This window comes from Aegilops tauschii, chromosome 5 (assembly GCF_002575655.3).
Source record: "Aegilops tauschii subsp. strangulata cultivar AL8/78 chromosome 5, Aet v6.0, whole genome shotgun sequence".
Taxonomy (NCBI): domain Eukaryota; kingdom Viridiplantae; phylum Streptophyta; class Magnoliopsida; order Poales; family Poaceae; genus Aegilops; species Aegilops tauschii.
This window is the reverse complement of record NC_053039.3, coordinates 191,386,140-191,413,947: the sequence shown is the minus strand read 5'-3', so window position 1 is coordinate 191,413,947 and position 27,808 is coordinate 191,386,140. Positions and strand designations below refer to the sequence as shown.

The following is a 27,808-nucleotide window of genomic DNA, read 5'->3' as shown; positions in this document are numbered from 1 at the left end:
GGAGAGAACACAATTCTGCTAGCAAGCAGCCAAATAGTCTGCTTAGTGGACCGGACGGTTGGATGCCCCACCGGTCAGTCTAATCCGGAGCACGGGGCAGTCTGGTCGATCAAGAGGCAACCACGGAATGTTGGCATGGCTAATTTGAACTGCCGGACACCTGGACCGAACAGTTCGGTGGTGCACCTTTTTCAGCTTGGTTATTTTGATGTCACATATGGCTTATTTGGTGGCTATGATATATGTGTGATCATATGAGCGGATGGTTGAAATGTGAATGAGCTTAACATGTCACCTCACTACCAGCCCCCGTTAATAATGCAGGATTCCCATCAAGGAAAAACAAATAGGCCTAAAGACTACCCTAAGCCTTCGAGGATCCACGACTCGGTCCTTAACTTCTGGGGGGGGGGGTCATCCATCAACCGTCGACCATGGACCAAATACCTGAGATATACTTGTGAACTGTATTAGTCCAACAAAGTGTGTGTCATCAACACCAAAATTATCTTAAGTGCTTGATAGCACTTTCAGCAAACATGTGTCGCTTCGGTCCCTCAAGATTGGCCGACATAACTTGTCTAACACACCTTGCATATGGACAATGCTTCTTCTGCTCCCGCTCCCACGGAGAAGTCACGCTAGCCGCCGTCGACCACCTTCATGATGCTTGAGTCCCTCTGACCGAGTCCAACACCACGACGCCCCCAAGAGGAAATACGGCGCCGGGCAAAGCCGCTAGCGTAGTCAAGGGCGATCCGTAAGGCCGGATCTAGGGTTCCCACTGTAGTAAGCTTGCACGTGCAACGCACGTCTCGGCTAATTCATTTTTCAAAAAATACATCTCCCAATCAAATAAACGTTGCCAGCATGTCCGTCATACTACATTTTTATAGTTCTTGATGCTGGTGTAAGAAAATGACAACAACAAAAAACAACCAACGTAACATTCGTCATATGACATGGTACCATACTTTGAAAGTTAGCATGGGAGGTCCAGACCACATTTTCAGGTAGCTACTGAGAGTTAGGTTTAAAGTTGTTGAATGTCATTTTTTTCATTACTTATCTCTATATAAATAGAGATTATTGGTGGTGCTTTAAAAAACTGTAGAACGTCGGGAAAGGGTGAAAGGACTGCAAAGGGAACGATGCTCGTAGACGCCAATATGAACAACTCCGGCCACAATTGAAATATGACTTCCGCCAGCAGCCTAGCCCACCCAAACACATGACTCGATCAGCCCATCCCGCCAACCACCTCTACGCACAATGTCACATCTCAACCCTGTAGAGCACGCGCGAACCAACCTGTGGTTGGATGGTTAGGTGGACGGTGATATCCTCAGCCCAAGTCTTGATGCTCGCATTATTCCTAGATTTATTTCAAGATTTTCAGCGATGCGCTTTCAGTGGAAGGAGACGTGTTCCCGTTGACGACGAGACGCCTACAATGACTTCGTAAATCTCAAGATGATATGCCGGCTCAGCCTTCGAAGGTGCTCATAAGGTTAGGATGTGCGTATGTGCGTTCATAGGGGTCAATATATACATGTATGTATTATTGCTTGCATCTGTACTGTGTTAAAAAAAAACTGCAGAGCACGCAACAAGGACCCCTCCACCACAGGCCCACAAAAACCTAGATCAGACCCGGAGCCACCGCACGCGCCTCTTCACCAAACCCCCTCACGCAGATAATCTCCAGGCCCACCCTATAGACGGTGAGAACCGGTCGCCTACCCATCAGATAATCTCCTCCCGTCTTACCTACATTTGTTCCGTAAATTTTTCTTGAAATATATTCTGGTGGGGAGTCTTTTCACCGGAGACAGTTTCAAAAAAATCAGAAGAATGTATTTTCAGCATTTCTCATATTCAAATTATCTCCACAAGACTGAAATTATACCTTAGTTTGTCAGAATTCACCTACTATTGAACAGCCACCTTTTAAGTTCAAAAAGGATTTAAATTAAAGCTATTTGGGTCAAAATAATTACTTGGTTCTCATTCTACAAGGCGGGAGAAAAATAGTGCGTCTGTAGAACTATCATCAGTATCTCCTAGGTTAAATCAAATCAATGCCAAGAACACGGGCTGTGCTGAAACTCATGAGACTACTTTCTGCTGAAGTTACTGCCTACATTCACAATGGACACAAAAAACTGGAACCAGCCACAAACCCATTATACAATCTATCCCATTGTTCCAATGCCGGAGCAGCAAATAAAGCAATCAGTCTCGGCTATAACCATGTATACATGCCCCTACCAAAATCATTTTCTTATGTACCAGCTCTGCTCTACACAAAAGAAGCAACATCTATCCTAGTGGGGTCTATCACACTCAGGACAACGAAATCAGCATGCTTGCTTCGTTGTCAGGGAGCAGGCAAGAGGGAAAGCCTCAAAGAATATATCCTTCTGCCAACCACAGCACCGACTGTCAACAAGTAGCAAGTAATATAGGCCATGGCACACAAATGACCATATATTTGACAGTATTTCCCTTCTGTTGAGGTCACTTGGCCTCTTTAGCATACTTTCTCGGATGAGGCCCAGATGGAAGGTTTCTCAATTGTAAATCTTCACAGGCTTCTCATATGTGTGTCGATTCTGCAGTCCAAACCACCAAGCAAAGGACAGTTAAAGGACGGGGCAAGTCGGCACAATAGTTCATGTGAATTTATAACATAGTAGGTCACCCTAGTTTCTAATAACACAGAAATTAGTCGTGTAAACTCTACGCATGGACAAAATCACCCCCAGCTAAAGCATTTGTCCGCATGCTCCCTTGAATATGGACGTTACATAATTTCTTTTTTAAAATACAGAAGTTATTTCTACAAATAAATTTGAAGTGTGTGCTTCAGCTCATGTAATATGCGTGCACTAGGTTAGTCTTATGCTATCGGAGACTTTTCCATCAATTAAGGTCTCTTGCAAAAGTAAATAATAAAGGCAGCTTCAGGAAGCCTAGATTTTTACTAAATCCGGTTTTGTTTAAATATGCATGTTTCACTGACAAAATTCGAGAACACATAAAACTCCTTTTTCTTAAGTATTGCATAATAAGCCAGCACTGCCTACCTGATTAGCTGTGTAAGACCTTTTGGGTGTTGTGTCAGTATGCTCCAAACCAAGGTATTGTTCCCAAGCTCCGTAGACATCTCTCCTCTGTAAGATCAGAAGAAAAACCTCATCACGTGAACATATTTAGACTACATGCTAAATAACTACTTGCCTGAAAGCGTGCAGACACAGCATCAATATCCTGGAGGTATTCTGGACGATTCATGGATATGAATGCAACCTTCCACTGATCAAATAAGAATCATCGGGGTCAGGAATGCATGTTGGCAGAGGAAAATATTATATTCACTAGAACCATGCACAATCACGATGGGAGGAAGATGCGGGGATGCATAACCCTGGCAGGAATGACCGGGCCCTTGGTTGCCTATGCTCGCTTGTGAGCTTCTCCTAGACTCATTTGAACTTTCCCTGCCTTTTGGATAGTTTCTTGTTAGGTGTCATCGGGTTTTCACCCCATATCAAGTGTTTCAATGACGGGCACTTGCAGTGGGTTTCCCAGCGATACGTTGAACTCACTTTCCCCTTTCTTTGTTTCCTTTAAACTTGGTCGGAGGACGGATGGTTGTATGTCCCTTATGCTTATAATGGAAAGGGGTTATACCCGGCTTAGAAACTTAACCCATGGACCAAGTTCGTAATTTTTTTGTTCAAAAGCTGATCATCCAGTGGTTATCTCAAAAACACTGATACGTGACTGGAGCATCGTACCCGTATCGGTACATATCTGAAACCGATGCGTCCCCTATACATGTTGGATATGTATCGGCTGAGTATCCCCTGATATAGCATTAAAACAATTTTTAATTCTCAATACGTGCAGGGATACATTGTGGATACCTCCAACCCATCATCAGCCCATTAAGGGCAGCATAAGCTAGCCATCCCGACCCGATGCCCCCCGATCAAATCTTTCTCCCATGTCCCAACCTAGACTGCGTGGCCATGCAGCGTCACCAGATGCAGCAGCCGGCGGTGACACAGCGGTTAGCTCAGGGAACCTGCAGCAGCTCGCTGAGAGCAAGCCAGCTCAGATCTCTCTTTCTCCCTCTCCCTCTCTGTTAGCAGCAGCTACCTCATGGCGGCGGTGCACCGGAGCAGGCACCAGGCAGCTCTAGCAGGTGGTGGGCTGGAGTCCCACATTTAACATTATTTTTTGAAATAAGTCAAACGTATCCCTGTATTGGTACTTAGAAATACCGTATTCCCATATCTGAATTGGCCCTATATTGATACGTGTATCCATATCTGTGCAAATTAGGCGGTTGTATTTCTAAGTATTTTATTCTCTTCCCCCGTTCCTAGTCTATATGTTCAAATGTCCCTCTCCATTCTCCAAGTGCTCAAGCCAAGAATTAGAGATAAGTATGACTAAGGCCAACTCCAACGCACAACCCCAAATGGTCCGGCCGTGACCATTTGGGAGTAAACGGACACAAAATGCAGGCCAACGCGCGGGAGCAAACGGACAAACGTCCGTTTTTCGTCTGCTTTCGACCCATTCCCCGCCCAAATTTGGGCCGCATTTGCATCAAAACGGACACGCGCGGACAGGCGGGACGCGTGCCTTTGTCCTCCCCTGGCCCGCCCGTCGGCGATACAGACGGCCCTTTTTCTATTCCCCTCCCCCCTCCAGCCGCCCCCAGCCCCCTACCCCCGCCATAGCCGCCGCCATTTTCTCGGCCACCTCGCTGTCCAGCCCGGCTGCCGGCCGGGCCCCTACCCCCGCCATAGCCGCCGCAATTTTCTCTGCCACCTCGCTATCCAGCCCGGCCGCCGGATTTGAGCGTACCCGGCCGCGGGAGGCTGCGCCTTGCCATGTATTGACTGGGTACCGTACCGCACGGCCCCGGCAACGCCTCCATGCCGCATTGCAGGTATTGACTCCGCCGCTAGCCGCTCGGATCTATCCCGTTGGCGGTTCGTCGGCAAAGGCCCGGCCGTTGTCCGGGCTCGGTGCTGGCCCAGCAACTCGTCGGCTCACCCTTGCCGCTCATAAAGTGCGACGACAGCCCGCGGCAGGTTGTTCACTGCGTATCTACAACGCCGGAACATCCCGGATGGGTGTTCATCAAGTGCAAAAACGATGGGGTGCGTGCTTGTTCATCGGTTGTGCTCCCGGATTCGGCACATTTTTTACAGCTCTTTGCTTATACTCAAATTTGTGTGTAGGATGGATGCAAGTTTTGGCATTGGGAAGAAGAATACATCGATCTATTGATAGGACGAAATTTGATAGATGTTCGTGCACTCGTTGCGAGAATAGAGGCTAGAGATGAGACTAGATGCGAAGCAACGTCTACTTTAGAATCGAAGAAGAAAGTATGCAAGATCGAGAAGCCGCAGATCAACAATGAAGGCATCGAGAAGATACTAATCCAACTTGTGGGAGCAGTTATGAAAGTTGGATATCTTTTAAAATGTCTAATTGTAGTTCTTGTTTTCTTTGGTCTTGCTATTCTAGAGAATTGGTGAATGTACTCCAATGTATCAAAATGTCGTGATGAAATAAAAGAAATGCGACCAAAAGAATGTATACATACGGGCACTAGCCGGCTGTGGCGGACCAGATGTGTCCGCGCGTTGGGCGCACGGCCAGCGCATCCATGAAAACAGCCGATGCCGCCCCATTTCCCTACCCAAACGGACGAAATCCGTACAAAGCGGACGTCCGTTTGGGGTCGTGCGTTGGAGTTGGCCTAAATAATCCATAAAATGGGGCGCAAGGAAGTGGTTGAATAGTCATGGCCCGCATTTAGTCGGTTCGGCTGACTGGTTCGGCTAATTGGTGAGATAATAACATAATAGTAGGAAAGAAGTGGTAGTCTGTTTACCCGTACATAGCTAGCCCTGTAAATGAAGGACCTAGTATGTAACTTGCATCGACCAATAAATAAACAAAAAAAATGCCCCAATAGTTCAGAGCCTCTTTGGACAGGAATGTGGCCTGACATATGGGTGCTTTTCAGAAATACTGTATTCCCATATCCGAATTGGCCCTATACCGATACGTGCATCCATATCGGTGCAAATTAGGTGGTCGTATTTCTGAGTATTTTATTCTCCTTCCCCCGTTCCTAGTCTATATGTTTAAATGTCCCTCTCCAAGTGCCCAAGCCAAGAGTTAGAGATAAATATGACTAAATAATCCGTAAAATGGGGCAAGGAAGTGGTTGAAGAGTCATAGTCATGGCCCGCATTTAGTCGGTTCGGCTGACTAGTTCGGCTAAGTGTCCAGTGTATTAATTGGTGAGATAATAACATAATAGTGGGAAAGAAGTGGCCGTCTGTTTACCAGTACATAGCTGGTCCTGTAAATAAAGGACCTCGTATGTAACTTCGCATCGACCAATAAATAAACCAAAAAAATGCCCCAATAGTTCAGTGCCTCTTTGGACAGGAATGAGCCCTGACGTACGTCCGAGGGGGGCCTCGTTACACTCATGTGTTCTGACCACCAACCCCCATCTTCATCTATACCCTCAGCTTCCATACACATGAATCAACAAAAGATAACTACCTGAGAACATAGTAGGGATAGAAATGGATCGCACACGGTAAAGTGGAGAAAGGCGTATTCCTACTTTTGTACAAGACACATAGAAGATTATTGTCTGGATAACAGATGTACACAAACATTTTCTGACAAGTAACTTATTTCAATTTAAATACCATTAAGGATCTTGATTGGGGGTGTAGGTAAGTATTTTGACACTTCAACTCCACACTCATATCCTCAACAGACATGGGTTGGAAATACCAGAAAAGTCTGGAAATTTTGGGTATGCAGAACTGGAGCAACAGACGTACTAAATCGAACAAACCTCCTCTATCTATACCAAAGCAATACATGCAGGCAGAATAGTTCATTCCAAACAATTATTAGGATATGTAAATATGGATTACCTTGGCGAATTCTTCATTGGGAACTCGGAGTTTTTTCTGCACACGGTCCATTACCTCTGCAGCAGTCTCACCTTCACGGATGACCAGCAAAAAGGGATCTCCAAAATTCTGAATCTGCTGTTGGTCATGATAACAATCTCAGCTTCTTTTGGTCCAGCATATCGGTAGCTACTCCATGCAACTCACCATAGACTAGTATCTTTCAAGGTAGAAATATGGAAAGTGTGGTACCTGGTTCTGATTAGGATCTTTCATGAAATGATAGACATGAATCAACCGATCCTGTGCAGTGAGATTCTTCTCCTCCTCTGGAATCTGTTTCAATAGAAACAATGTAGTGCAAGACAAATGACATAAAAAAAAGTGTGCAACATAACTAGTATGTCAACAGGTCAACATCATCAAACAAAACAGAGATAATGCCACGGACCTCCTCAGCACGTAGTGTCCAGTACTGATCATTTATGTTCTCTATCTTCTCATGAGGTGGAAATATCTGCAGATAGAGGTAAGATTATTTTATTCAGTGATGCCAAAAGAACGTCGAAAGAGTATGCCCGGATGTACAGAAGCACTGTGTATAAAGTGCACCATCTCCATTTGCAAATAAACATGCACGGACCTTATAAATCTTGTGGTAGAAAACTTCAAGCAAGCGGAGCTCAGTATCAGGATTGGATAGTTCGACCTGTTGAGCATACAACCACGAGATAAAGGGTTAGAGTAGCTACTCAATAGATACCAGCCATGGGTCACATTTGCATCCAGTCAGGCTATCCAATTCTAGGTTCAGCTCCGAACAGAAGAAAAAAGGGACTGAATAATCTGAAATGGTAGATGAGTGCTAACCTTGGTCTTCAAGTCAGTGATCACATCACTGATGGTGCTATTCTTCGAAAGCCTGATGCTGTGAATTACAACCTGGCAGATCAGTTGCATTAATGATGCGGCAACTGAAGATGGAGATAAGAACATGTACCAAGCACTCAGGCAGCCAAACAAACCTCATCTTTCGTTGCATGGTGAAATGCAACTTTAAGTGTTTTTAAACACTGCAATTCTGGCAGTGGAATGTCCAAGACTTCATAATACAGTATGTCAGACGTCTGAAAGGAAGGTAGGCAGAAAATTAGTATGAAATCAGGTCGTGTTACATCTTTTAAATAATAAACTGGCCTTCCTGAATAAACAAAAGAAAGAACAAGCTAAACCTGATTATAATGGACAAGCATATCCAATAGATGCTCTACTCCACGATATCTGATGGGCTGTGGTTTAGGTTGCTGAGAATAGCAATTGTGAGACGTAAGCCGAACTTTTGATGGATCATCCAATCCAAGTTGGCGTGCAACTCTCTCAACAACATCATCATAAGTATGAAGCTTCGACCTAAGTGAAGAAAACTATTATATCTTTTCAAGTTGACTAAAAAGAAATATGTAAGTACAAAATTGAGAATGATTTGTGACCCCTCACAGTTCCAAACAAAATTCCTCCTCCTTTGGTTTCTCCAGACACCGGAAGTGCACAACCTATGGTACCCAAAATAAATATTTATCTCAGTAATAGTAAACAAGACCCTGGGAAAAAAGGAGAACAGTGAACAAGTTTAGCTGCAAACAGAAAAAAGAAGTTATGTATTGCACGTCTGCGATCTAACTAACATAAGGTATCAACTAAACCTGGGCATTCTTTGGGCCGGGTCGGGTTTCAGGCCAGGCTTGCAGAAGTTGACCCTCAACAACCTAGTCTGGGCGCCCAAAGCCCGGATATTGTAAGTACAAGCCCAAGCCCCGCCCAAGCAAAAGCCTGAAACCCAAGGTCCAGTCCAAAAGCCCGAGAGCTCTACTTGGACAGTAAAAAAAATTCCAGGTGGTACATACTATGAACATAATCTCTGTGAAATTGGTAAAAAAAAATGAACATCAAACAACGACACGGATACAAGTTGTACAGATCAATTTGAGCTCCAAACATACAAGCACCATACACCATACGGCCATACACATCCAGCAATACACCATGGTGGCCTAGTACAATCGGCAATCTCTTCTGGATCAACTTGACTAGTATAGCAGCCAGCAGACCATGGCCAGCGGGACGAACCGCCGCGCAGGGGAGCAACTGACAATGGGAGGACACCGCAGCAGGAGAGAAGGGGCTGTTGGAATTATTGGGATTTTAGCCCATTTCACTATTTCCAATTATTCCTAGGAAATCCCAGAAGCCCACATGGCCCATTCATGCATGACAGTGTGGAAAGTTTAGTCCCACCCCGGTTGTGCATGATGTGTTGGACCAACATATAAGGTTGGTTCCTTCACAGACCACTAAGAGCTTGAGAAGAGGGCACACACACGCTCTCCTCTGCTGCCCGCCTCGCCTCGCACATGCGTTGCGTTTCGTGATTGAGCTAAGCCACACTAGGACCTATGCCACATGTATGTTGCTGCCTTATTTTTGTCATGTACTCCCTCCGTTCCTAAATATTTGTCTTTCTAGAGATTTCAACAAGTGACTACATACGGAGCAAAATGAGTGAATCTACATTCTAAAATATGTCTATATACATCCGTATGTGGTAGTCCATTTGAAATCTCTAAAAAGACAAATATTTAGGAACGGAAGGAGTAGGAAATAAGTTGAAATGTTTTTTTACTAGTGGAAATCCAAACTAACGTGGACTGTTCCTCTCCCTGTAGTGGATCAGTTTTTGTTTTCTTTGTCTCCCTGGTGGAGCCATTTCACTTTGGTCTACAAGAGGTCGCTCCTCTAATGTAGATGCAGCCATTTGACACCACACCTATGCCTCCTACTCCCACCGTTCCTACATATAAGACCTTTTAGATATTCCAATATGGACTAAATACGGAGCAAAATGAGTGAATCTATACTCTAAAATACGACTATATACATCCGTATGTAGTCCACATTGGAATATCTAAAAGGTCTTCTATTTGGAAACGGAGGGAGTAGTTCCAAAGCCTTGCGCCTGCGACTTTCTCACTCCGCTTCATGGCGTGCACCGTGAAGTGGAGCAGCAGGCCTCTGAAACCACAACTCTTGTGATCCTGCACGGGAGAGGGGCGATCAAGTTTTCGAGGAGCGCTCTTGCGCGACTGCTGGATTCTTCAACATGGCTGCACCCGAGTTCTTCCCCAACAACTACTTCCCCGACGTCAACACGACATAACTACTGACATGAACGACTCTTCTTCCATTTCACTGTATATGTTCTTATCCCTTTTGTTAGGGATTATGTTTGGACTATTGGCACTACAATTGATCTGGACATGTTACTTTTATCAAATGTCTACCATGTGTAGTACTTTTGTTCATTCGATCATCATGTTTAATATGTTCGTCATTGTTCGACGAGATTTTGATCATGATTAATATGGTTCATCATTGTTCAATGAGATTTTGTACATATTACATGCAAATAAGAATAAATATATAAAGTGCATACAAGTTCAACACACTTGTTTGCGGCATCCATCACATTCGTGAATGTGTGGTGTTTCTACACATCAGTATACATGCATGGCACACCATGGCCAGATATACATGTGAAGTAGTACTGGTATATACGTACATATACCAAATGGCCAAGTGGTAGAGGCAAATGACCACATATTCATGCATGCCCGATCGATCAGGGGTTGTGGTGCACCGCGTGCTTAGTTGCGTACATGCGCATCACAACTTAATGACCAGCCGGATAAGCATGAAGGAAGAGATAACGATGACCCTCACAAGTACGTACTTAACTTAACTGCTCCAAGAAAATTGCAACCATGAGGTCTCACCTGCGCCCTACCCTCTGCCTATAAATACTAGAGCAGAACGATTAGCGGGGGAGGATAAGAGATGCATGGAGGGAGGAGAGGGGGGAGGAGCCTGCGGAAAAGGCCCTAGCACTCGGTGCACTCACACACAATGCGGCCGCGGGGCAGCAGATGACGCTGTACAGCGACAGGCATGCGGCTTGAAACAGGCCCATGGTGCCTTTTTCCATCAGTGAGCACGCGGCGTACAGAGGCAGCTAAGGAACACAGCGGCCGCGGACGACGCACTGACATCAGCATGGCACACGTGCCCGAACCAAAAGCAGCCCATGGTTGTATGGCACCGCCGGGGCAACACAAAGAGGAGGCTGCGGCATGGCACACACGGCCGAAGAACAGACATTCAGGAAAGAAGCCCCGGTGCCATCTCCACGGCATCAATGAGACCCTCAGTGTTAGCAACGTCAAGACTTGCATCAAGGCCGAACGACGCAGGAACCATGCACATTGATTAATATCTCTACTGTTCTCTTTAACCTCTTCATTAGGCAGATTAGGTATGCAAAGCCCGTTAGCTGGACAGTGAAGCATGCATCCAAGGAGGGGCATAAACACACAGCCAGGAGGCGTACACATACACCCGAGTGCAGCGACACAGAGCACGCCCCAACAAATTGAAAAGCATGCATCCAAGGAGGGGCATACACACACAGCCGGGAGGCGTACACATACAGCCGAGAGCAGTGACACAGAGCATGCCCAACAAATTGAAGACTGAGCGTCCGCGCGCGTCCAAGGTGGCCGCGGACAACACGCCGAGCCAGAGCACGCGCGCCGGCGACTAGGGCGTACATCCAGCCGGTGAAGCAGCACAGGCATCCACCTGGTGAACAAGCGTAGCTGCACACGCGCCGGGAGGAGGAGGCCGGTGTCAAGGCTCCACCACCATCTACCTCAACGAGAAGAATGAAGTCACACACAGCGTCCCATCTTTTTCAATGGAATGCCTGCCTAATTAATCCTCTCTCTCTCCCTATTTCTCCCATACTATCTCTCTCATTTCAGCACATCCAACGAGCAAACGACGGCAATAGCAACGGAGACGATGGTGGGATTATCAGAGCTGGCCCATGTGCAGCAGACTGCTAGCTCTGCCCTCAGACTACATCGCCAAATATGTATCATACGACGGTGCTGCCGGCGAGCGATCCAGCCTCGTCGCGGCCCTAACGGCCAAAGATAGAGGAGCTTCTCGTGTGCGGCCTGCCCGTCGGTCTGTTCCTTGCGCGCATCCGTTAAGGCGACCATACATCCTTGGCGCGCATCCGTTAAGGCGGCCATACATCCATAACGGGTATGGCGACACTGTCGTTCGCCTTGGATACGAGCATTCGCTGCCTCCAGGCACATGCGCCCATAACGGATGTATGGCCACCTTAACGGATGCGCGCCAGGAACAGACCAACAGTGCATGCCTTCTCTCACCCATGCCCAGACGTACATCCACAAGCAGACCAGTAGTGCCTTCTCCCATCTAAACCAACATGCTACTTCTATGTCAACACAAGTGCAAAGGCGATGCGCCAGGCGAGAGAGGACGAGGCAGCGAAGTACACCTCCACGGGGATGGCACTAGAACGTGGCTTCGTTACACCATGTTTCTTCCACTACATGCACATATATATTTTCAGGTACAAGATGTTGCCTGCATATCGACTTTACCATGTCGTCGTCGACCGAGCTGCCACATGAGCCACCGCCATCACCAACAGCGACACTCGACATATCAACACCTATCTTCACCGCCCCGGGAGCTCGTTAGCTCATCGCACGGAACGGCGTCGGTGCCGTCGTCATCAACCTTCAGCTCGATGAAGGTGACTATATCGACATGATGTTGCCATCTTCATCTACTTCGCACCTGACGTGGACGTCGACTAGATCGTCACACTACCATCAGTCTACACTAACCAGTTGACATCTTTCTACATCAACTCCTCGTTTGGTGGGGACATTGTCTACATTGGCACGGCGTCATTCATCTACGTTAAATCTTCATCTAGTGAGGACGTCGTCTACATTGGCGCGCGCCAGACACCTACTTCAACATGACGTCGTCATATTCACCGACTTATCGCCTGCGCGGACGACTGCACCCGTACGCCACCATTCTTCTACGTCAACCGTCTACACCAAGCAGAGGTCATTTGCCTAATTCCAACGCCCCGAGGTCTACATTGTCAAGCTTGCATTGTCGTCTATCATCAAGCAGCGTCGCCACACGGCAAGGCTCAAGCCTACTTCAGCTTCTACATGAACACACACCCAACATCGACCAAGCTCAGACGAGGTGAAGCCACTTCACCAACATGTCTTTTTCCAATGAAGTATTCCATATCTTGCCGGGCACCGACACGGCAAAGGCAAGCCACCATATCCGAAGCCTACGAGGCGAACACCACTAGGCCGAGCACCGATAAGGCGAAGGCCGCCCATCTGTTTGAGCTAGAGACAACTTCATCATCGAACATCCACAAAGCCGGAGGGATACTGCTAAGCATCGTCGGAGCAACCGATGCACCACTCCACCCTTCTAGTCCACCACATCATCACCATCCTCTACACCGAGCACTTGGAGAAGACAAGACTTGAAGACGACCACCATTCCAGCAGCTTAATCGGAGGTAGTCCGCGACTTTGACTCGCGGACGTAATTAATCGGTTGCTCTCCAAGCCCCGTGAACAAGAACTTCACAATCACCCAAGTCATCTCGGCCGCGCTAGTTGGCCACGGAGTGCGCATATGTAAAGGGGTCTTGTAATTTTGTTTCTCTAATGAGAGATCAATAAAGTGCATGTTTCCCTATATTTATTTGTGTACTTAGTACACTGGCACACCAGCAATGTTTATTTCCCCTGGCGCATAGAGAGATAATAATATAATAACCACGTTATTTTTATTGTTTCTCTTGCCAAACAATCATGACTTATCTACCGCATTTCTGGAATAAACTTCACGGAAAATTGCTCATATACTCAACAGAGGCCAATGGGAGAAGCCACTGCGCACGGGAGCATCGGCTAGTGGTAGGAGCACGTGGGGAGGATGGCAACGCACTCTGTGCAGCAATGCATGTGAGGCTAGCAGGAGCATGGTGGGGAGGAGGCGACCGCCGCCGCCCTCCGGTTGAGGCACAACTTCGTCGGCTTTCCTGTGTCCCCAGCGCCAAGACGTCGACCACCACTATTGTCTGGTTGAGGTGGTGAGGAGGACCGCCGAGGTGAGGGGACGCCGCTGCAAGGTTGGTTGTGTGGGGAGGGAGAACATTGTGCTTGGTAGTTTGGGGGAGAGGTGGTCCAGAACTCCAGATCTGGTGTGGAGGCTAGGGTTAGGGGGGGGGGGGGGGGGGGGGGGGGGGGGGGAGTGATGCGACAGAGGGAGATTTATATGGCGGCTGGGGACTAGGCTGGATCTAGATCTGAGGTAGTTCAGGCCAGGTCGGGTTTATTTTGGGCTGAAAATCTAAGCCTGAGCCCGGCCCAAATTGTCTTTCAGGCTGCAGATTGAGGACTGAGCCTAGCTCGGGTCTCAACCCCAACTCAACCCAGCCTAGGCCCAGGCCGGGTCGTCGGGCTGGGCGGCCCATGCCCATATTTAGTATGAACACACGGCACTTCTGTTTAGGTACAAGTGCACACCTAATGGATATACCATCATATAATTACAGAAAATGGATATATCGTAATATAGCAAAATCTAAGAAATTATTGTAAGGAACATAGTGTCATGAAAACACCCTAAGGTCTATAGGTTCTCTAAAAGTTCTGTTCTGAAACTGTTTTGGTACTTCGACTTGGAGATTCAAGCTTACCATGAACACCCAACTCTTGCCCAACTAAGTAAATGGCTACATAGAGAAGAACATCATACCACATTTACAAGAAGATTATAAGTACTTACGTAGGTAATGGTAGAATAGATGGCACAAAACAAATGAGTCAAGTTGAAAACACAACACTTGGTGCGGTAGAGTAGACTGGCGCAAAGCAAACGAGTCAAGTTGAAAATACTACACTTGTATCTGAGTATACCTGCCTATTATGAACATACTCCAAGAAAGAAGGAACATCTTTATAGCGCACTTGAGTATCGCCACCTGGTATAGATGGCTTTTGGAAACTGATTATGTCCCCATCTTCAAGCTAACACAAGAAAGAGTAAGTGGAGGAATCAATGTTTATCTTTTATAACTACAGACCTGAAAGAAGTTTGTATCTGAAAACGAGTATTTTTTTTTCCCAAACCTGACTAGATCGGAAACTAAGTTTCTTGTCAATATGTTCACACATCACATTAGGCTCAAACTTAATTTCCTGCAGCATAACAATTACAAAAAGCTCAGAATTTTCATATAGGGAAGATAATTACTATAGGTATATGCATGTATGCCACAAGATCATTAACTTCCATACAAGGTACAATTTAGCAATTAACCACAACGGAATGAGTACAAGAATGCATACATAGCAAGAGAAATAAAACATAGTTGTACATAACTGAATATTGCACTCACCTCATAAAGTTCGATTTCTTCATTTGGGGAAAATCCAGCCATTTCATTAAGTTTTGTCAGGATATCAGATGGCTTTCCCAAAGCCTTAACAAAAAGCCTACCAACAAAACTGTATAACAAAATGATGTCAGTGTCTGAGTCTTTTGTATCAAAAAAAGAAGTTGATCCTTGAGAGGAGATATACCGAAGCTCTTCCTTTTCAGGATTATAAAGCTTGAAGAAAAGTAAAATATCTTCCTTGCTCTTCTCGGGAGGACGAATTGGGCGCAAATCCTACACAGGTAACAATAAGACATGGTCAGGCATCTCTAGTTTAATGATAAAATAGGCAAAATATGTACACAAAAGAAACAATAAACTGAAACTGATTTATACGATACCAATCCTAGCTCTACTTCAAGAAATAGCTTCAGCTCAGCATTGTGTGCCTTGTTTGATACCTCCCTAAGTTGCCCCACCTGTGCAGCACGTGACAAGTAATGAGATACTATATTATAATCACAACACAAATAAAATAGAACGGAAAGTAATAAAAAGGCCAAGGCATTATCCACCATCTTCAACCTAAACAGACCTGAAGGCCATACAAACTGCTCTAGTATAGGTATGAATTGTGATGAAAGAACATACAAAGAGCAACAAACATAGGAGCAATAAATCATACCTCAAAAAGTCATAGTGATTTACTGCACTGACACCTCATTTTAGCAATTCAATCGAATTGATGGATTATGAGATCAAATACACCAATGCACCACAATATACGTACTTGAGAGATGACCACAAACAGCCCTTACAGTAAGAAGTGTACAACTTTCCATTTAAGTTACCAACTTACCATCCAATTGCTACTTATGTGTGCTCGCAACTAACAGAACTATCAGATTAACCAATTTTGCATTGACATGACGGCAAGAGACCAGAAAGAATGAAAAAGGAAATATCGAGCAAATAACACCAAACAAATAGTTTTCCACCCATCAATATAATTGAAACGTTACAAGTCCAATCTTTCAAAACAGTTTATGACTCACTGATTGTGCTTCTTCATGAGGGGCCAGCGGACGGTTGGGCCGGTATGTATGATTTTGCCTCTTAGCCCACAACCAGAAGCGCTGAGACTGTACCGGAATGCCGTATTCCTTTGCAACTTCCTCCTATGAAACAGCACATTTGGCAAAAATAAAAAAGAGATCCAAATGAACCAAAAACGTAACTGATTAAATGAATGTAGATTATGTTAGAGAAATACCAACTTGTATTCTCATGGGGCCATAGGCAGTATATATACATGTACAGGAAATACCCCCCCCCCCCCCCCCCCCCAAAACTCATGGTGGATCAACAACAGTATGTTTGGAGAGACAAAAAGGCATGTTGTGCTCTAGTTTGTGCCTTCGTGAAGAAATCCACCAACTATAACTCGAAAGGCACATGCTGAAGAGCAATCACCTGATCATGCGCACAAAGGAAGCATCAACACCAATATGCTTGGTGAGCTCATGCTTCACAGGGTCGCACACAATACTGATAGCACATGTACTGTCAAACAAGAGAGGAGCAGGTGTGGTGATAGAAACACCAAAATCCTCAAGCAACCACCATAGCCAAGTCATAAGAGACGGCGAGAGAGTACAACAACTCAGCCTCTGAACTCGAACATGCTCCAGTATGTTTCTTCGTCTTCCAGGAAATGAGAGAAACTCCAAGAAAAACACAATAAGTAAAAAGGGACCGGCAATCTGAAGGATCACTAGCCCAAGTAGCATTCGAATAGGTCTGAAGACAGAACGAACTAGAGCGTGGGAAGAAGAGACAGCGAGAGAGTCCCACAAAGATATCGTAGAACACGAAGGAGGTGATTGTAGTGGACCGAAGTGGGAGCAGAGACGAACTGACACATAATGTGAACGGGGTAGGAAATATCGGGATGAGTCACAACCAGATAGACAAGACTCCCAACAAGATGACGGTAGCGCGTCGGTTCAGATATAGGCTCACCGTAAGAAGCACGATGGTGGACGTTCATCTACATCGGGGTCTCAACAATGCGCTCATCAATAAGAGCAGCACAAGCAAGAAGATCATGGATTCATGGGTATACTTCTCTTGGGAGATCAAGGAGCCATCAGAGATAGAAGAAACCTCCCAAGAAAGCAGCCAAGAGGATCGAGATCAGATATAAGAAATTGCTCACTAAGACGAGCCTTCACAAAGGCAATGTACTCAAGAGTCATCGCTGGTGATGATCATGCAGTCGACATATAGAAGAAGTGGAGTCCGACCACGAGACGGAAGGTGGACAACAAGCGCGTAATCATGAGCACTCGCCGAAAGATCGTTTTTGCAAGGGCTTGCGCTTATGTTAAAAGTAGGCATGTAAATCTTAGCGATGAAACCTTGTGGTAGACCACATGACTGTTGTAAGACCTTTTCTTTCTATCTAATGCATATACATGCAATGGTTTGCATGTTCTAAAAAAAAACTTGTGGTAGAAAATAGAGCTATGCTTTAGAAATATTACCTTGAATGAATTAAAGGGTAATTGTTTCTGTATACGAAAATTACGGACTTTTTCATGGTCCACCAGATCAAAATATATATTCTTCCCAATCTGCTCCTTCAAATCTTCATCTCGAGCAACCTAAGGTTAATTTATTTCAAATAGAGAAATATTAAAAGGAGTGCACCAGTAGAGCTAACTGGTATGACTGACACTAGCAATTAACAAGACCTTTATGATGGTGTAGAGGTGAGCTTCAGCTTTTTCCTTTTTCTTGTGTTCTTTCTCTTCTTGTTCTTTCTTTAACCTTATCTGCAAAAGAACAATTGAACTGACTCACTATTACAAAAGGAGTACACCATACTGACTAGAAAGAGAGGAGAATATAATGACTCACCCTCAAATGCTCAGCAATGTCCTTCTCATCAACATTACACATTATTTTCTCCTTGTCACTCTCACGAATATATACAAGCATGTAGGCATTTGAATACTTTGTGAACTTAAATGGGGTGTTATTGAAACCAGGGTTAACTTGAGGCAACTGTTCCCTCCAAAAGAAGACAAAAGAGAGACGAAGGTGTCATACACATAAAAGATGAGCGAAATCCCTAGAACCAACAGGTCATATACTGGATGAACTGTTGATAAAAAAAAACTTACCTCTTCCTCGCCCCCGTACTGCTCTTCAAGCGCTTTTTTAGTATCTTCTTTTGTTACTCGCTCATCATCAAATTTATACCTGAAAAAAAACAGAAAAAAAAATTAACACACAACATTTGCTGAACTGCTTTCAGGTGTACAGCAATCAGAGAGGAAACATAATTGTACGCAAAGGAACACAAAGTGGTTTGGTGTCACAGCTCGTTGAACACGTTACGGTGCAAGCAGGCTATTTAGCAGACTGCATGCAAGTAACTCTGTCAGAAGCCATCCTTCAGTTGCACTAAATACAAGATGCCGATGCAGCCAAAATATGAAATGTGAGCAGAAGCTAATTTGAATACTCAGCCAAAATAGGAAGTGTGCACAGAAGCTAATTTGAACACTGTATACCCATCTCAAACCCATGGAGAAGAAAGAAATGACGAGCAGGATCAGGGAGCTGCCAAGTGGGTCCTATTCATCAATGATAAGGGTGATTAGACCATACTATTAAACTGAGTGTCATGTACTGAAGTTGTTCCTGGAGCAAATGAAATGGACTGAATTTCTCCTGTGTCTATCCTTTCTTTTTCTTCCTCGAGTTGGTGAAATTGGTCAAGAGGGGGAGAGCAGTAGCACATTAACTCATTTGGCTCATGTGACACAAGCCTCGACCTACACTGGTGATGTGCAGGTTGGTGCACCAACTCAAATTGGTAGCGCGCCTGCCAGTGTGCCGAGGTGGACAGCAGAGCAAGAGGAGCAGCTCAGGGCAACTAGATCAACCACTGACGGAACAACAGGATAGTGCTGATGTAATTTTCATCTCCTCTGATGGGGATCAGGCTGAAGAGTCGGGAGCTACAGAAGGGTCAACTGATGGGCAAATTGCTGAGGAGAACTACTCGAGCAACGGCAGAGATACCAGAGAAAAGGTATGGGTTCGATGTCATTGATGTTGGAAACTATATTTCTATGAAGCATTATCTCCAGCCTATAAAGCATCTGTTGCTTCTCTTCAGTCTGTCAATTCCTATGAGTAGAATGTTGAATCTTAAGTAATGTTTTCTAGAGTGTTCTAGCTATAAGTAGGTCAGATGTGAAGGCTTCCCAAAGCCCAATAAAAAGAGAGGTCTTCACCTCTAGTTTGTAACCAGGCTATGCACCCCCACTACCTATAATAGAATTTGGTGTTCTTATCTAAAATCTTGGAGGAGATCTTGTGCTCTAGGAGTTTTGGATTGAACTCCTGCTACCACATTGGCCTATTTCCGCCTCTAGAGCGATATCTAGTGCAACTTGTTCAAGTAGTTCCTTCCACACTTGTGATGTACACTTTGTAGCAGCAAGGTGGAGTTGCTCCTCCACAACCTTGTGCTGCTTCACACTATTTGGTGATGCGTAACAGCAGGAACAAAAATAAACAGTACCCAAAATAGTCTTTTCCTAAGGTACAAGTACTGAGATGCAAGGAAAGATAACTCCAAAGATAAAACTCACCACTGGTCTGAGAGTGTAGGTCGTATGAAAGCGTAGTAGTGACCACCATGTACTCCTCCACTATGAACAAGAACACTGAATAAAAGCATGTGACCAACATTAGCACCAACAAAATACAGATCACATCTATCTGAGACTTATTGCAGTAACATTTGAACTCGTATGGAACTGTGACTATGAAAGTAAACTACAAAACTAACAGGTAAATTTCCAAAGTACCATTTCAAACTGTTCTGCACAAAATAGTGATTTGTTTATTGGAATTAATAGTTTCTACATACATCAAAGATTATTGTTCATGGATGTTCCCTTTAGTATAATAAATCATTCAAAGAAATGACTGAACAACACAACGTGTACCAAAATGTCAGACAAAACCTATTACCTGTGAAGAGTGTAAAGGTTCCTAATACTTCTATCTGCATCTGGAGTAAGATATTTTCCATCATCCTTATCAAGATCGAGTTGTAGTGGGAACTCATAACGGTCATTAATCTGCAGAAGTAGGTGTTATTTTTATTAGCAACTCATAAGCATCCTTCCAAACATTTCTACAAACAGAAATGAGCAAACAATATGATTTTAATTACTTGGGCAACCAAAACGCAAACAGAAATCAAATGAACAAAAACAAAAAATGTTAATCAGAGAGAACTCCTAATGAAAGGTTACAAAGAGAACAAAATGGGTAAGTAACTTGTCGCCAATTTCATACAGAATGAAAGATAGGATGGCATGGATCTCACATTAAATGGTTTCAAATATGATTAACTCTATGGGCTGTGCTCAAGGGTGTGTTTGGTTTGAGAACGAAGAGGAATGGAATGTCATGGTTCCAATCCACCAGAATGGGTTGGTTCCATTCCTGAGTTTGTTTGGGGATAAAATGTGGAATGGAATGGTTATATTTCAACGTTTGGTTGGAGAGTTGGAATGGAATGGATTTTGAGATTACCTCTCACATGCATATGTACAATATGAGCAATTAGAACCTTTTTTATGTTTAACAACAAATTATACAAAATACATTTCAATTTCACAATGATTTATCATCCACATATAATCTGATGTCTATGTAAAATTCATCATCACAACAACTATTATAAGAATAGACAAGAAATCTTAATTAAGCACAAAATCTAGATCACACAAGTACTAATGACAGCAAAAATAAAAAAAGAATAGTGTTCCTCTGCCAGGCAGAGTGCTTCTTCCAACCTTACGTACGTTCTCCTCTCCCTCTCTCCGTTTTGATTTTTTTCCCTCCTGTCGCTGGTTTTTTTCACCAATTTTCCTTGAAACCGTCTTAATTGTCCCACCTTTTATTGACTTGCCAAATAAAATTATGTTTCCTTTGGTAAGCCAATAAAATCTTACCAAATAAGTGATTTTTATTTAGGTAGGTAAATCATGGGCAGGATTTTATAAACATTTATTTACACAATCACATTTACATGCGCAGGTAAATCACGGCTAAGGTACTAGAATATTTATATCCCCTTGCAACGCACATGCAATTATCTAGTGGCAGCAAAAAAAATCATCAATCCCAACATAGAGCACACAGATCTAGCAGTAATCAAGCAATGCCAAAAAAAGGGAGCCCGGTGCACATAGCTCCCGCTGGCGCAGGGTCCGGGGAAGGGTCGGAGTCCGTCACTAGATAATTGCCCGTGCATTGCAAGGGCAATGCCAAGCTAGAAAAAAACAATCAGTTCACTCGATCCAGCTTTGCTGCTTGCCACGGCCGCTGCTTGCTCTCTGCTACTTACGCTGCCTGCCACCCCAGCCGCTCCCTGCCCGATGCTGCTGCTGCCCAGGTGTGGCCACCACCGGCCGGCTGGCTACTGCCCCTTTCGCCGCCGCCGGAAGAGAGATAGGGAGACGAGCCGACCGCCACGCGATCTGATGCTGCTGCTGCTTGACGCCGTTGCCTGCCCGCCATACGGACACAGGTGGACGCCTATTTCCTGCTCGCTGTCTCGACGTACCGCCACAGCACCTCGGATGAGCCATTCCTGGCTGCCGCCGCCCCACCCCTGGTGAAGGAGAGACAGGTCTGCGCCATCCCGGCCACCGCCATTGGAGGAGCTGACTTCAGGAGAAGGAGGGGCTGCTGCTAGGTGCTAGCCCGCCACCAGTACTCTACCCATCCCCGCCGCCGCCTATGCTCTGTGGTGCCGCGCCGCTAAAGAAATGCGAGAGAGAGAGAGAGAGGCGCAGTTGAGAGAGATAGGCTAGACAGACGTGAGAGCACACTAATCCACCAAGAACCTTGTCATTCCGCCGATTTGGAAGAACCACCGCATTCCGCATCTGAGGGGTGTATTCCCTTTTGAGGAATCGGTGTTCTTGCCCAACCAAACGCGGGAATAGGTGCCAACAATGGAACCGACCAGTTATATGCCACTTGATGCCACCAACCAAACACACCCCAAGATAAAACAATTACATATTTGGATCCCCTTATATCATGTATATTTTGATATTTTTGTTAAGATGACCCCATGGCATTGGCATGAGAAAAAGTATGTACAGCAAAACAAGTACTCATTTGAATATCTAGAAAGTAAGCATGGAACTGCAAGCTGGATGTATTAGTGTGTTACAGCATGTAGGTCATGCTAGGATTCTACTACCAATTAGTGAATCCGGTTTCTACAGTCGTCCCAATTAGAAATGGCTAATACACAAGACAAGAGGATGAGGTGTGAACTGTAATGACTACTTTCAGCCAGAAAGATATCCAAGTATCCCTGAAATGCTTATTGAAGCAGCATGGTACTAGGCTACCAGCGTCAACCTAAGTAAACCATCAGAATCATCTTTGTACCAAAATTCTATAAAGCAAACACCGGCTGTAACGGTGTGTTTAACATTTGCCTACTTCCCTGAGAAACCACCTGATTCTGCCAGAAAAAAAAAGTGCTCATGCTGGCACATTAAGCTTATTTCAATGCAATTACAAAATAAATCAGTCGTATATTCATGCACAAACAGGTTCAGTAGCCCCAAAAGTAAGTGCAACAGGTGTATCGACACGACATTCTATGTTTCATCAATCTAATACACAAAAGTCCTTCATACCATATCCAAATGCACACCATGATGTTATGATAACCATTATTTTGTAGAATCTAAATCAAAAAGGTCAACCCTACAAAAGATGTCAATTAAAGGTAAAAGGGTAACCACAATCCAACCTTAACCATTGTGTCTCGCATGTAATCATATTCGAAACGCTTCAGTTGAAGTTGCAAAACAGGAGGGAAATCAAGAAAGAGTACGCCCTTTCTTGCATCCTGCAAAAAAGATTGACTGCAATTCAGGTGCCAAGGAAACAAAAACAGAAAATCAGAGAAATATAACCATTACACCAATTTCCTTCATTAAACAGAAAGGAACGGTTCCATCAATGCAGCTTTCCTGAATCTCTGAGTAGTAGAGAATTAAAGGTATGTTTGGTTCTATCCAACGCTTGCCCTACCAAATATTTGGCCAGCCAAATTTATGGGTGACCTTTTGTTTGCCCCACATGTTGACCAGCGTTAGCAAGAAAAATGAACTAACCATGACAAAAAAATTGTAGGGTAAGTTTTGGCCACCATCCAAGCATACCCTAACTGTTGTGGCATCTTAGAGTCCAGTTGTCTATCAAGCTTAGTCTAGAAGTATCCAGGGTGTGTGTGTGTGTGTGTGTGTGTGTGTGTGTGTGTGTCCTGGTAGAAGAATCTGTTTGTGGGAAAAGTCCAGTTATCTCCTAGAATAACCCAGCCTAGTCCAGAATTATCCAGGGTGTATATGTCCTAGTAGAAGAGTCTGTTTGTGGGTAGAGTCCAGTTGTCTCTTAGATGGACCCAGCCTAATCTAGAAGTATCCAGCGTGTGTTGAAGTACCTAAAGGGTCAATATAAGGATGTTTCCCCCTTGTAAGGAGGCAAGAAATGAAATATCTAGTTCCTGCCTATGCTTCTCTTCTACCCCTCTAATTCTCCAATCTTTCCCCACTACCTTTCTACTGTACCACGGCGCCTACACGGTGACGGCCCATGCGTCCTCCGAGTATCCCACTCTACAACCTCCGTAGACAACGTCAGCTACAACACTAACACCTCTTTTATCCAAAATTACTATCAAGTAAACCATCTCTGTGTATTGACTAATGCAAGCAAAAAAACAGGGCAGCCCGGTGCACGTAGCTCCCGCTTGCGCAGGGTCCGGGGAAGGGTTCGACCACTTTGGTCTTTTGTACACAGCCTTTCCCTACATTTCTGAAAGAGGGTGTTTCCAGGACTCAAACCCGTGACCTCATGATCACAAGGCAACATTAGAAACATTAGAAAGTAACCATTAATAGAGCAAGCAAAGGTACCCTGCCATTCATATGTACAATGTACCACACCAATATTCCAAAATATTTAACAACAAAGATAATGCAACTTAAGATTCAGGTTCAAAGCCATGATTAGAACATGATTTGTAGGAACCTGTAAGCCATGTTGTTCAGCCTGGTATTTGTTATCACCCTCTAGACGCTCCACTTCGACATATTTATCAAATGATGCATAAACATCACGACAACCTTTGACATCAAGTTGTAGATCTGCAAGGCCAGCATAAGTGACCATTAAATAATAGATGGATATAGCACATAAAATGCAAACACAATTCAAAGTATAGGTCCTACCATAAAAGGACTCTTTTCTGTTAGATTTATAGTCAACATTAATGCACTCAATGTAATTAATGTGGTGGCCTTCAAATAGTTGTTCAATTGTTCCTTCCACAACAGTTCCCTGGGGAGAAAGCAAAGTTAATGACAAGTAATTGGCATAGAGGTAATTGTTAATATAACATCCACCTTCATTTTGTCTTCAAGTTTCTCGCATAGAACTCTATTGAGCTCTTGCACATCATGCTGCATGAAAGAATCATAGGTGTCCCACCCGAAAGATTTAGTCAACTCTTTTGTAGCTACACTATTGTCGCTATACTGGAGCTTGTAAAAAAGGCTCTGCAGGGCTAAAGGAATACTCCCAGATGGCATGTCATTCTCAGTAGTTGGCATGTGATATACAGCCTAAGAAGAAAATCAATGAATTGACTCAAAATTAGTTCAAAATTCAAACTCACAACAAAGCATGTGCGGTACGACAAAGCAAGGTCTCACACCTTCCGAAAGTAAGGTATATGATACAGGGTTTGCAGAAGAGAGTTCATATAACAGGTAGCACCCTGATTCTTGAGACCAACATAACCTGTTTCCTTTTTCGAGTCATAAGTCCAATAGTCGATCATTTTGCGAACAGCAACCTCAGCTTCAACAACAACAGTATCATTCACGAGATAGCCCCTACTTGGGTCATACAGCTCACTCAGAGGCATAAAAGATGTGAAACCCCAGTCACTCTCACGTGCATTAAACTGATGTTGAGTATCTGCCAAACATGGGACCAACATACAGCCTTAACCAGAGAAATTTTGCAGAAATATTTAAAAACTCACAATATCACCAAAGCACCGCTACTATCGAACTTCATTAGCTACCACATAAAATAACAAGCCAAAAGAGTCTTTGAAAGCATGAGGGCACAATCGAGTGCGTGACATGGAACAAAACTAACAATCACTATACCATTACTAAATGCATGATAAAAAATAATTGAAGGTTCAGGCTTCAAGCAACAATAACTGACCGAGAAGTACTAAAACAATATGAGTGGAAATATAAGGATTTTTTCCTCGTGATAGAACATAATCTAATGTGCATTATAAAAATTATCAACTACTCCATCCGATCCACAATTCAAAACTGCGACACTTATTGTGGATCGGAGGGAGTAAGTTTCTCAAAAGAAAGAAAACGATCAACTGCAAATTTTGTGATTTGTGATTTACGGATAACCTAAAAGAAGTTTCATGAAATTAATTCCCAAACTGTTACCTGTATATATATAACAATTTCAGCGCCACCAGTACCATAGAAATACAACGTCAAACTAGAGTCCACACAATAATTGAATTACTTTAACAATGTTGACCACTGACCAAGAACCCACAAAAAAGAGATGCACAGCTGAGAAACATCCAGCTCCCAGGTATAAAAGTTGAACGATCCTTAGACATCGAAGTGAAGACTAGACAAGGTTTATATCAAACTTTACAAGAAAGATGTCTGCTTTGCATGTGATACATCAGTTATGAATATTGTATATCTTGATCTACACGAATGTGCTCCATCTCACCAAAAGAAAGAAAAAAGGGGGTTGTGTCATCGAGCATCATTATTGCATGATAGCCTAGGCATGTACCGTGCACAGCTTCAGTTGCACAGCCAAACGGATAACACGCGGCAGTACATGCACAGAATCTTAACTGATCAATGGGTTCATCCTGTTCCACGTCAGCTCAAGACTTCAAGGTTATATTCCCTTGAAACTTCCATGACAGATGGCTTAAAAACTATGATTACAGCATTAATCCAAGAAAAGCAATACCTTTGCGTGCTGTATACTTCTGATGGATCTGGTTTACAATGGCTAGGCTGAACTGAGCATACCGGCTCCATCCGTAAGGGAGGTTCCCCGAGTCTGCAACATCCAAGTACATCGAGAGATGGTCCACATTATTTCCCTTGGGGAAAATTAGCACACGCCTACGTCCAAAACAAGCACATCCATCAGTACCTTCAACATCCAACATCTCCCACATTAGACGCATTTTCACAGCGAATCAAAATGGCAAGTTGTCCAAAACTCACCATTTAAATCCACCAACGACAAACACATCTGAGTAGTGCTTCTTCCCGCTGACCCTGGTGAAGTTCTCTATCGTCCAGGTGAACCGGGAAGTCTGCGGGTCCTCAGGTGCTTGGCTCTCCGCCGTGTTCGTAGGCTCCGTCTGCGCCACCACTAGCAAAGCCAAAAAGAGCACCACCGAGACCAACACGCGTGCAAGATCAGTAAAAGGTCGAAATGCAAACACCCGGCAATCACACCGCCGTGACAGACGGACAAGCACGCTGGGGGGTAAATCGCAAGGCTCTTAGTCTCACCTTCCATTGGCTGCGCGGCGTCTGCGGTGGAGAGCTCCTGGTGTGGCACCAGCATCTCTTCGTCCTCCTGCTGCTGCTGAGAGGGGCACGGAGGGTGAGGGTTCAGATCCGGGAGGTGCGCGTAAACCCATGGAGAAAGAGGAGACCCCCGATCGGAAAGGGGCAGTGGGGCGAGAGGAGCCGGGGAGATCAGGCGAGTGAGGAGATAGGGCACGTACCTCGAGAGGGGAAGGGGTCATCATAGTCATGGAGCCGTCGTCGCTGGCGGCGGTGGCCGGCGATGGGGTAGCGATCCGGGAGGCGGCTGCCGCGCGCGACCAGGCAGCGGCGGCGGGCGGCGGATGGGGAGGAGCTTGGGGAAATGGTCGAGGGGATTTCCCGGGTCCAGCAGGTCACAGCAAGAGGGGATGACAAATTCTAAATTTTCACGTCATGCTCTCTTGGGCTGTCAGCGAGGCGAAGCTCGAAGCCGAACGTTTGGATCTGACCAGAGGGAGTGTCGTCGCGCCCGGAGCACATCGCGTGCTAGACCGAGGATAACCATGCCAATTGATCCACAACAACTAATGATACCTATGCAATGCTTCTTTCTAGAGAGAAAAAAAGTTCTATTGATAATTAAGCAACACTGGGACATATGCCCAAGCGTTGCAACGGAAAAAAAACATTAGTGTGCATATGGTAGCATGACAACCCGTGCTTTGCTACACCAAAACGCCTACCAGCAACATGACATCCGAACGCGA

General features: G+C 44.7%; 1 protein-coding gene across 4 annotated transcripts; it reads right to left on the bottom strand.

Annotated features, from left to right (window-relative positions):
* Window positions 1-2,100: 2,100 nt before the first annotated feature.
* On the bottom strand, window positions 2,101-27,627 carry LOC109770527 (ubiquitin C-terminal hydrolase 12). Of its 4 annotated transcripts, none has more exons than XM_020329234.4 (32): window positions 27,281-27,627; window positions 27,063-27,135; window positions 26,769-26,919; window positions 26,506-26,663; window positions 25,181-25,446; window positions 24,870-25,088; window positions 24,696-24,804; window positions 24,496-24,611; window positions 23,213-23,311; window positions 20,395-20,504; window positions 20,010-20,084; window positions 18,528-18,606; window positions 18,262-18,408; window positions 18,096-18,176; window positions 17,886-18,005; window positions 16,395-16,517; window positions 15,741-15,818; window positions 15,545-15,633; window positions 15,361-15,469; window positions 15,092-15,160; window positions 14,879-14,989; window positions 8,475-8,530; window positions 8,210-8,387; window positions 8,003-8,104; window positions 7,848-7,919; window positions 7,621-7,686; window positions 7,429-7,494; window positions 7,230-7,313; window positions 6,999-7,115; window positions 3,244-3,318; window positions 3,090-3,176; window positions 2,101-2,615 (listed from the first exon to the last, which is right to left on the bottom strand). In XM_020329234.4, exons 1-32 carry the CDS (start codon window positions 27,308-27,310, stop codon window positions 2,574-2,576), a joined length of 3,357 nt encoding a protein of 1,118 aa, XP_020184823.1. In that variant the 5' UTR covers window positions 27,311-27,627; the 3' UTR covers window positions 2,101-2,573. The 4 variants fall into 4 exon arrangements, with proteins under 4 accessions (XP_020184823.1, XP_073356193.1, XP_020184822.1 ...); XM_073500092.1 differs by having other exon boundaries at window positions 6,999-7,112; XM_020329233.4 differs by having other exon boundaries at window positions 27,063-27,138; window positions 27,281-27,624.
* Window positions 27,628-27,808: the final 181 nt, after the last annotated feature.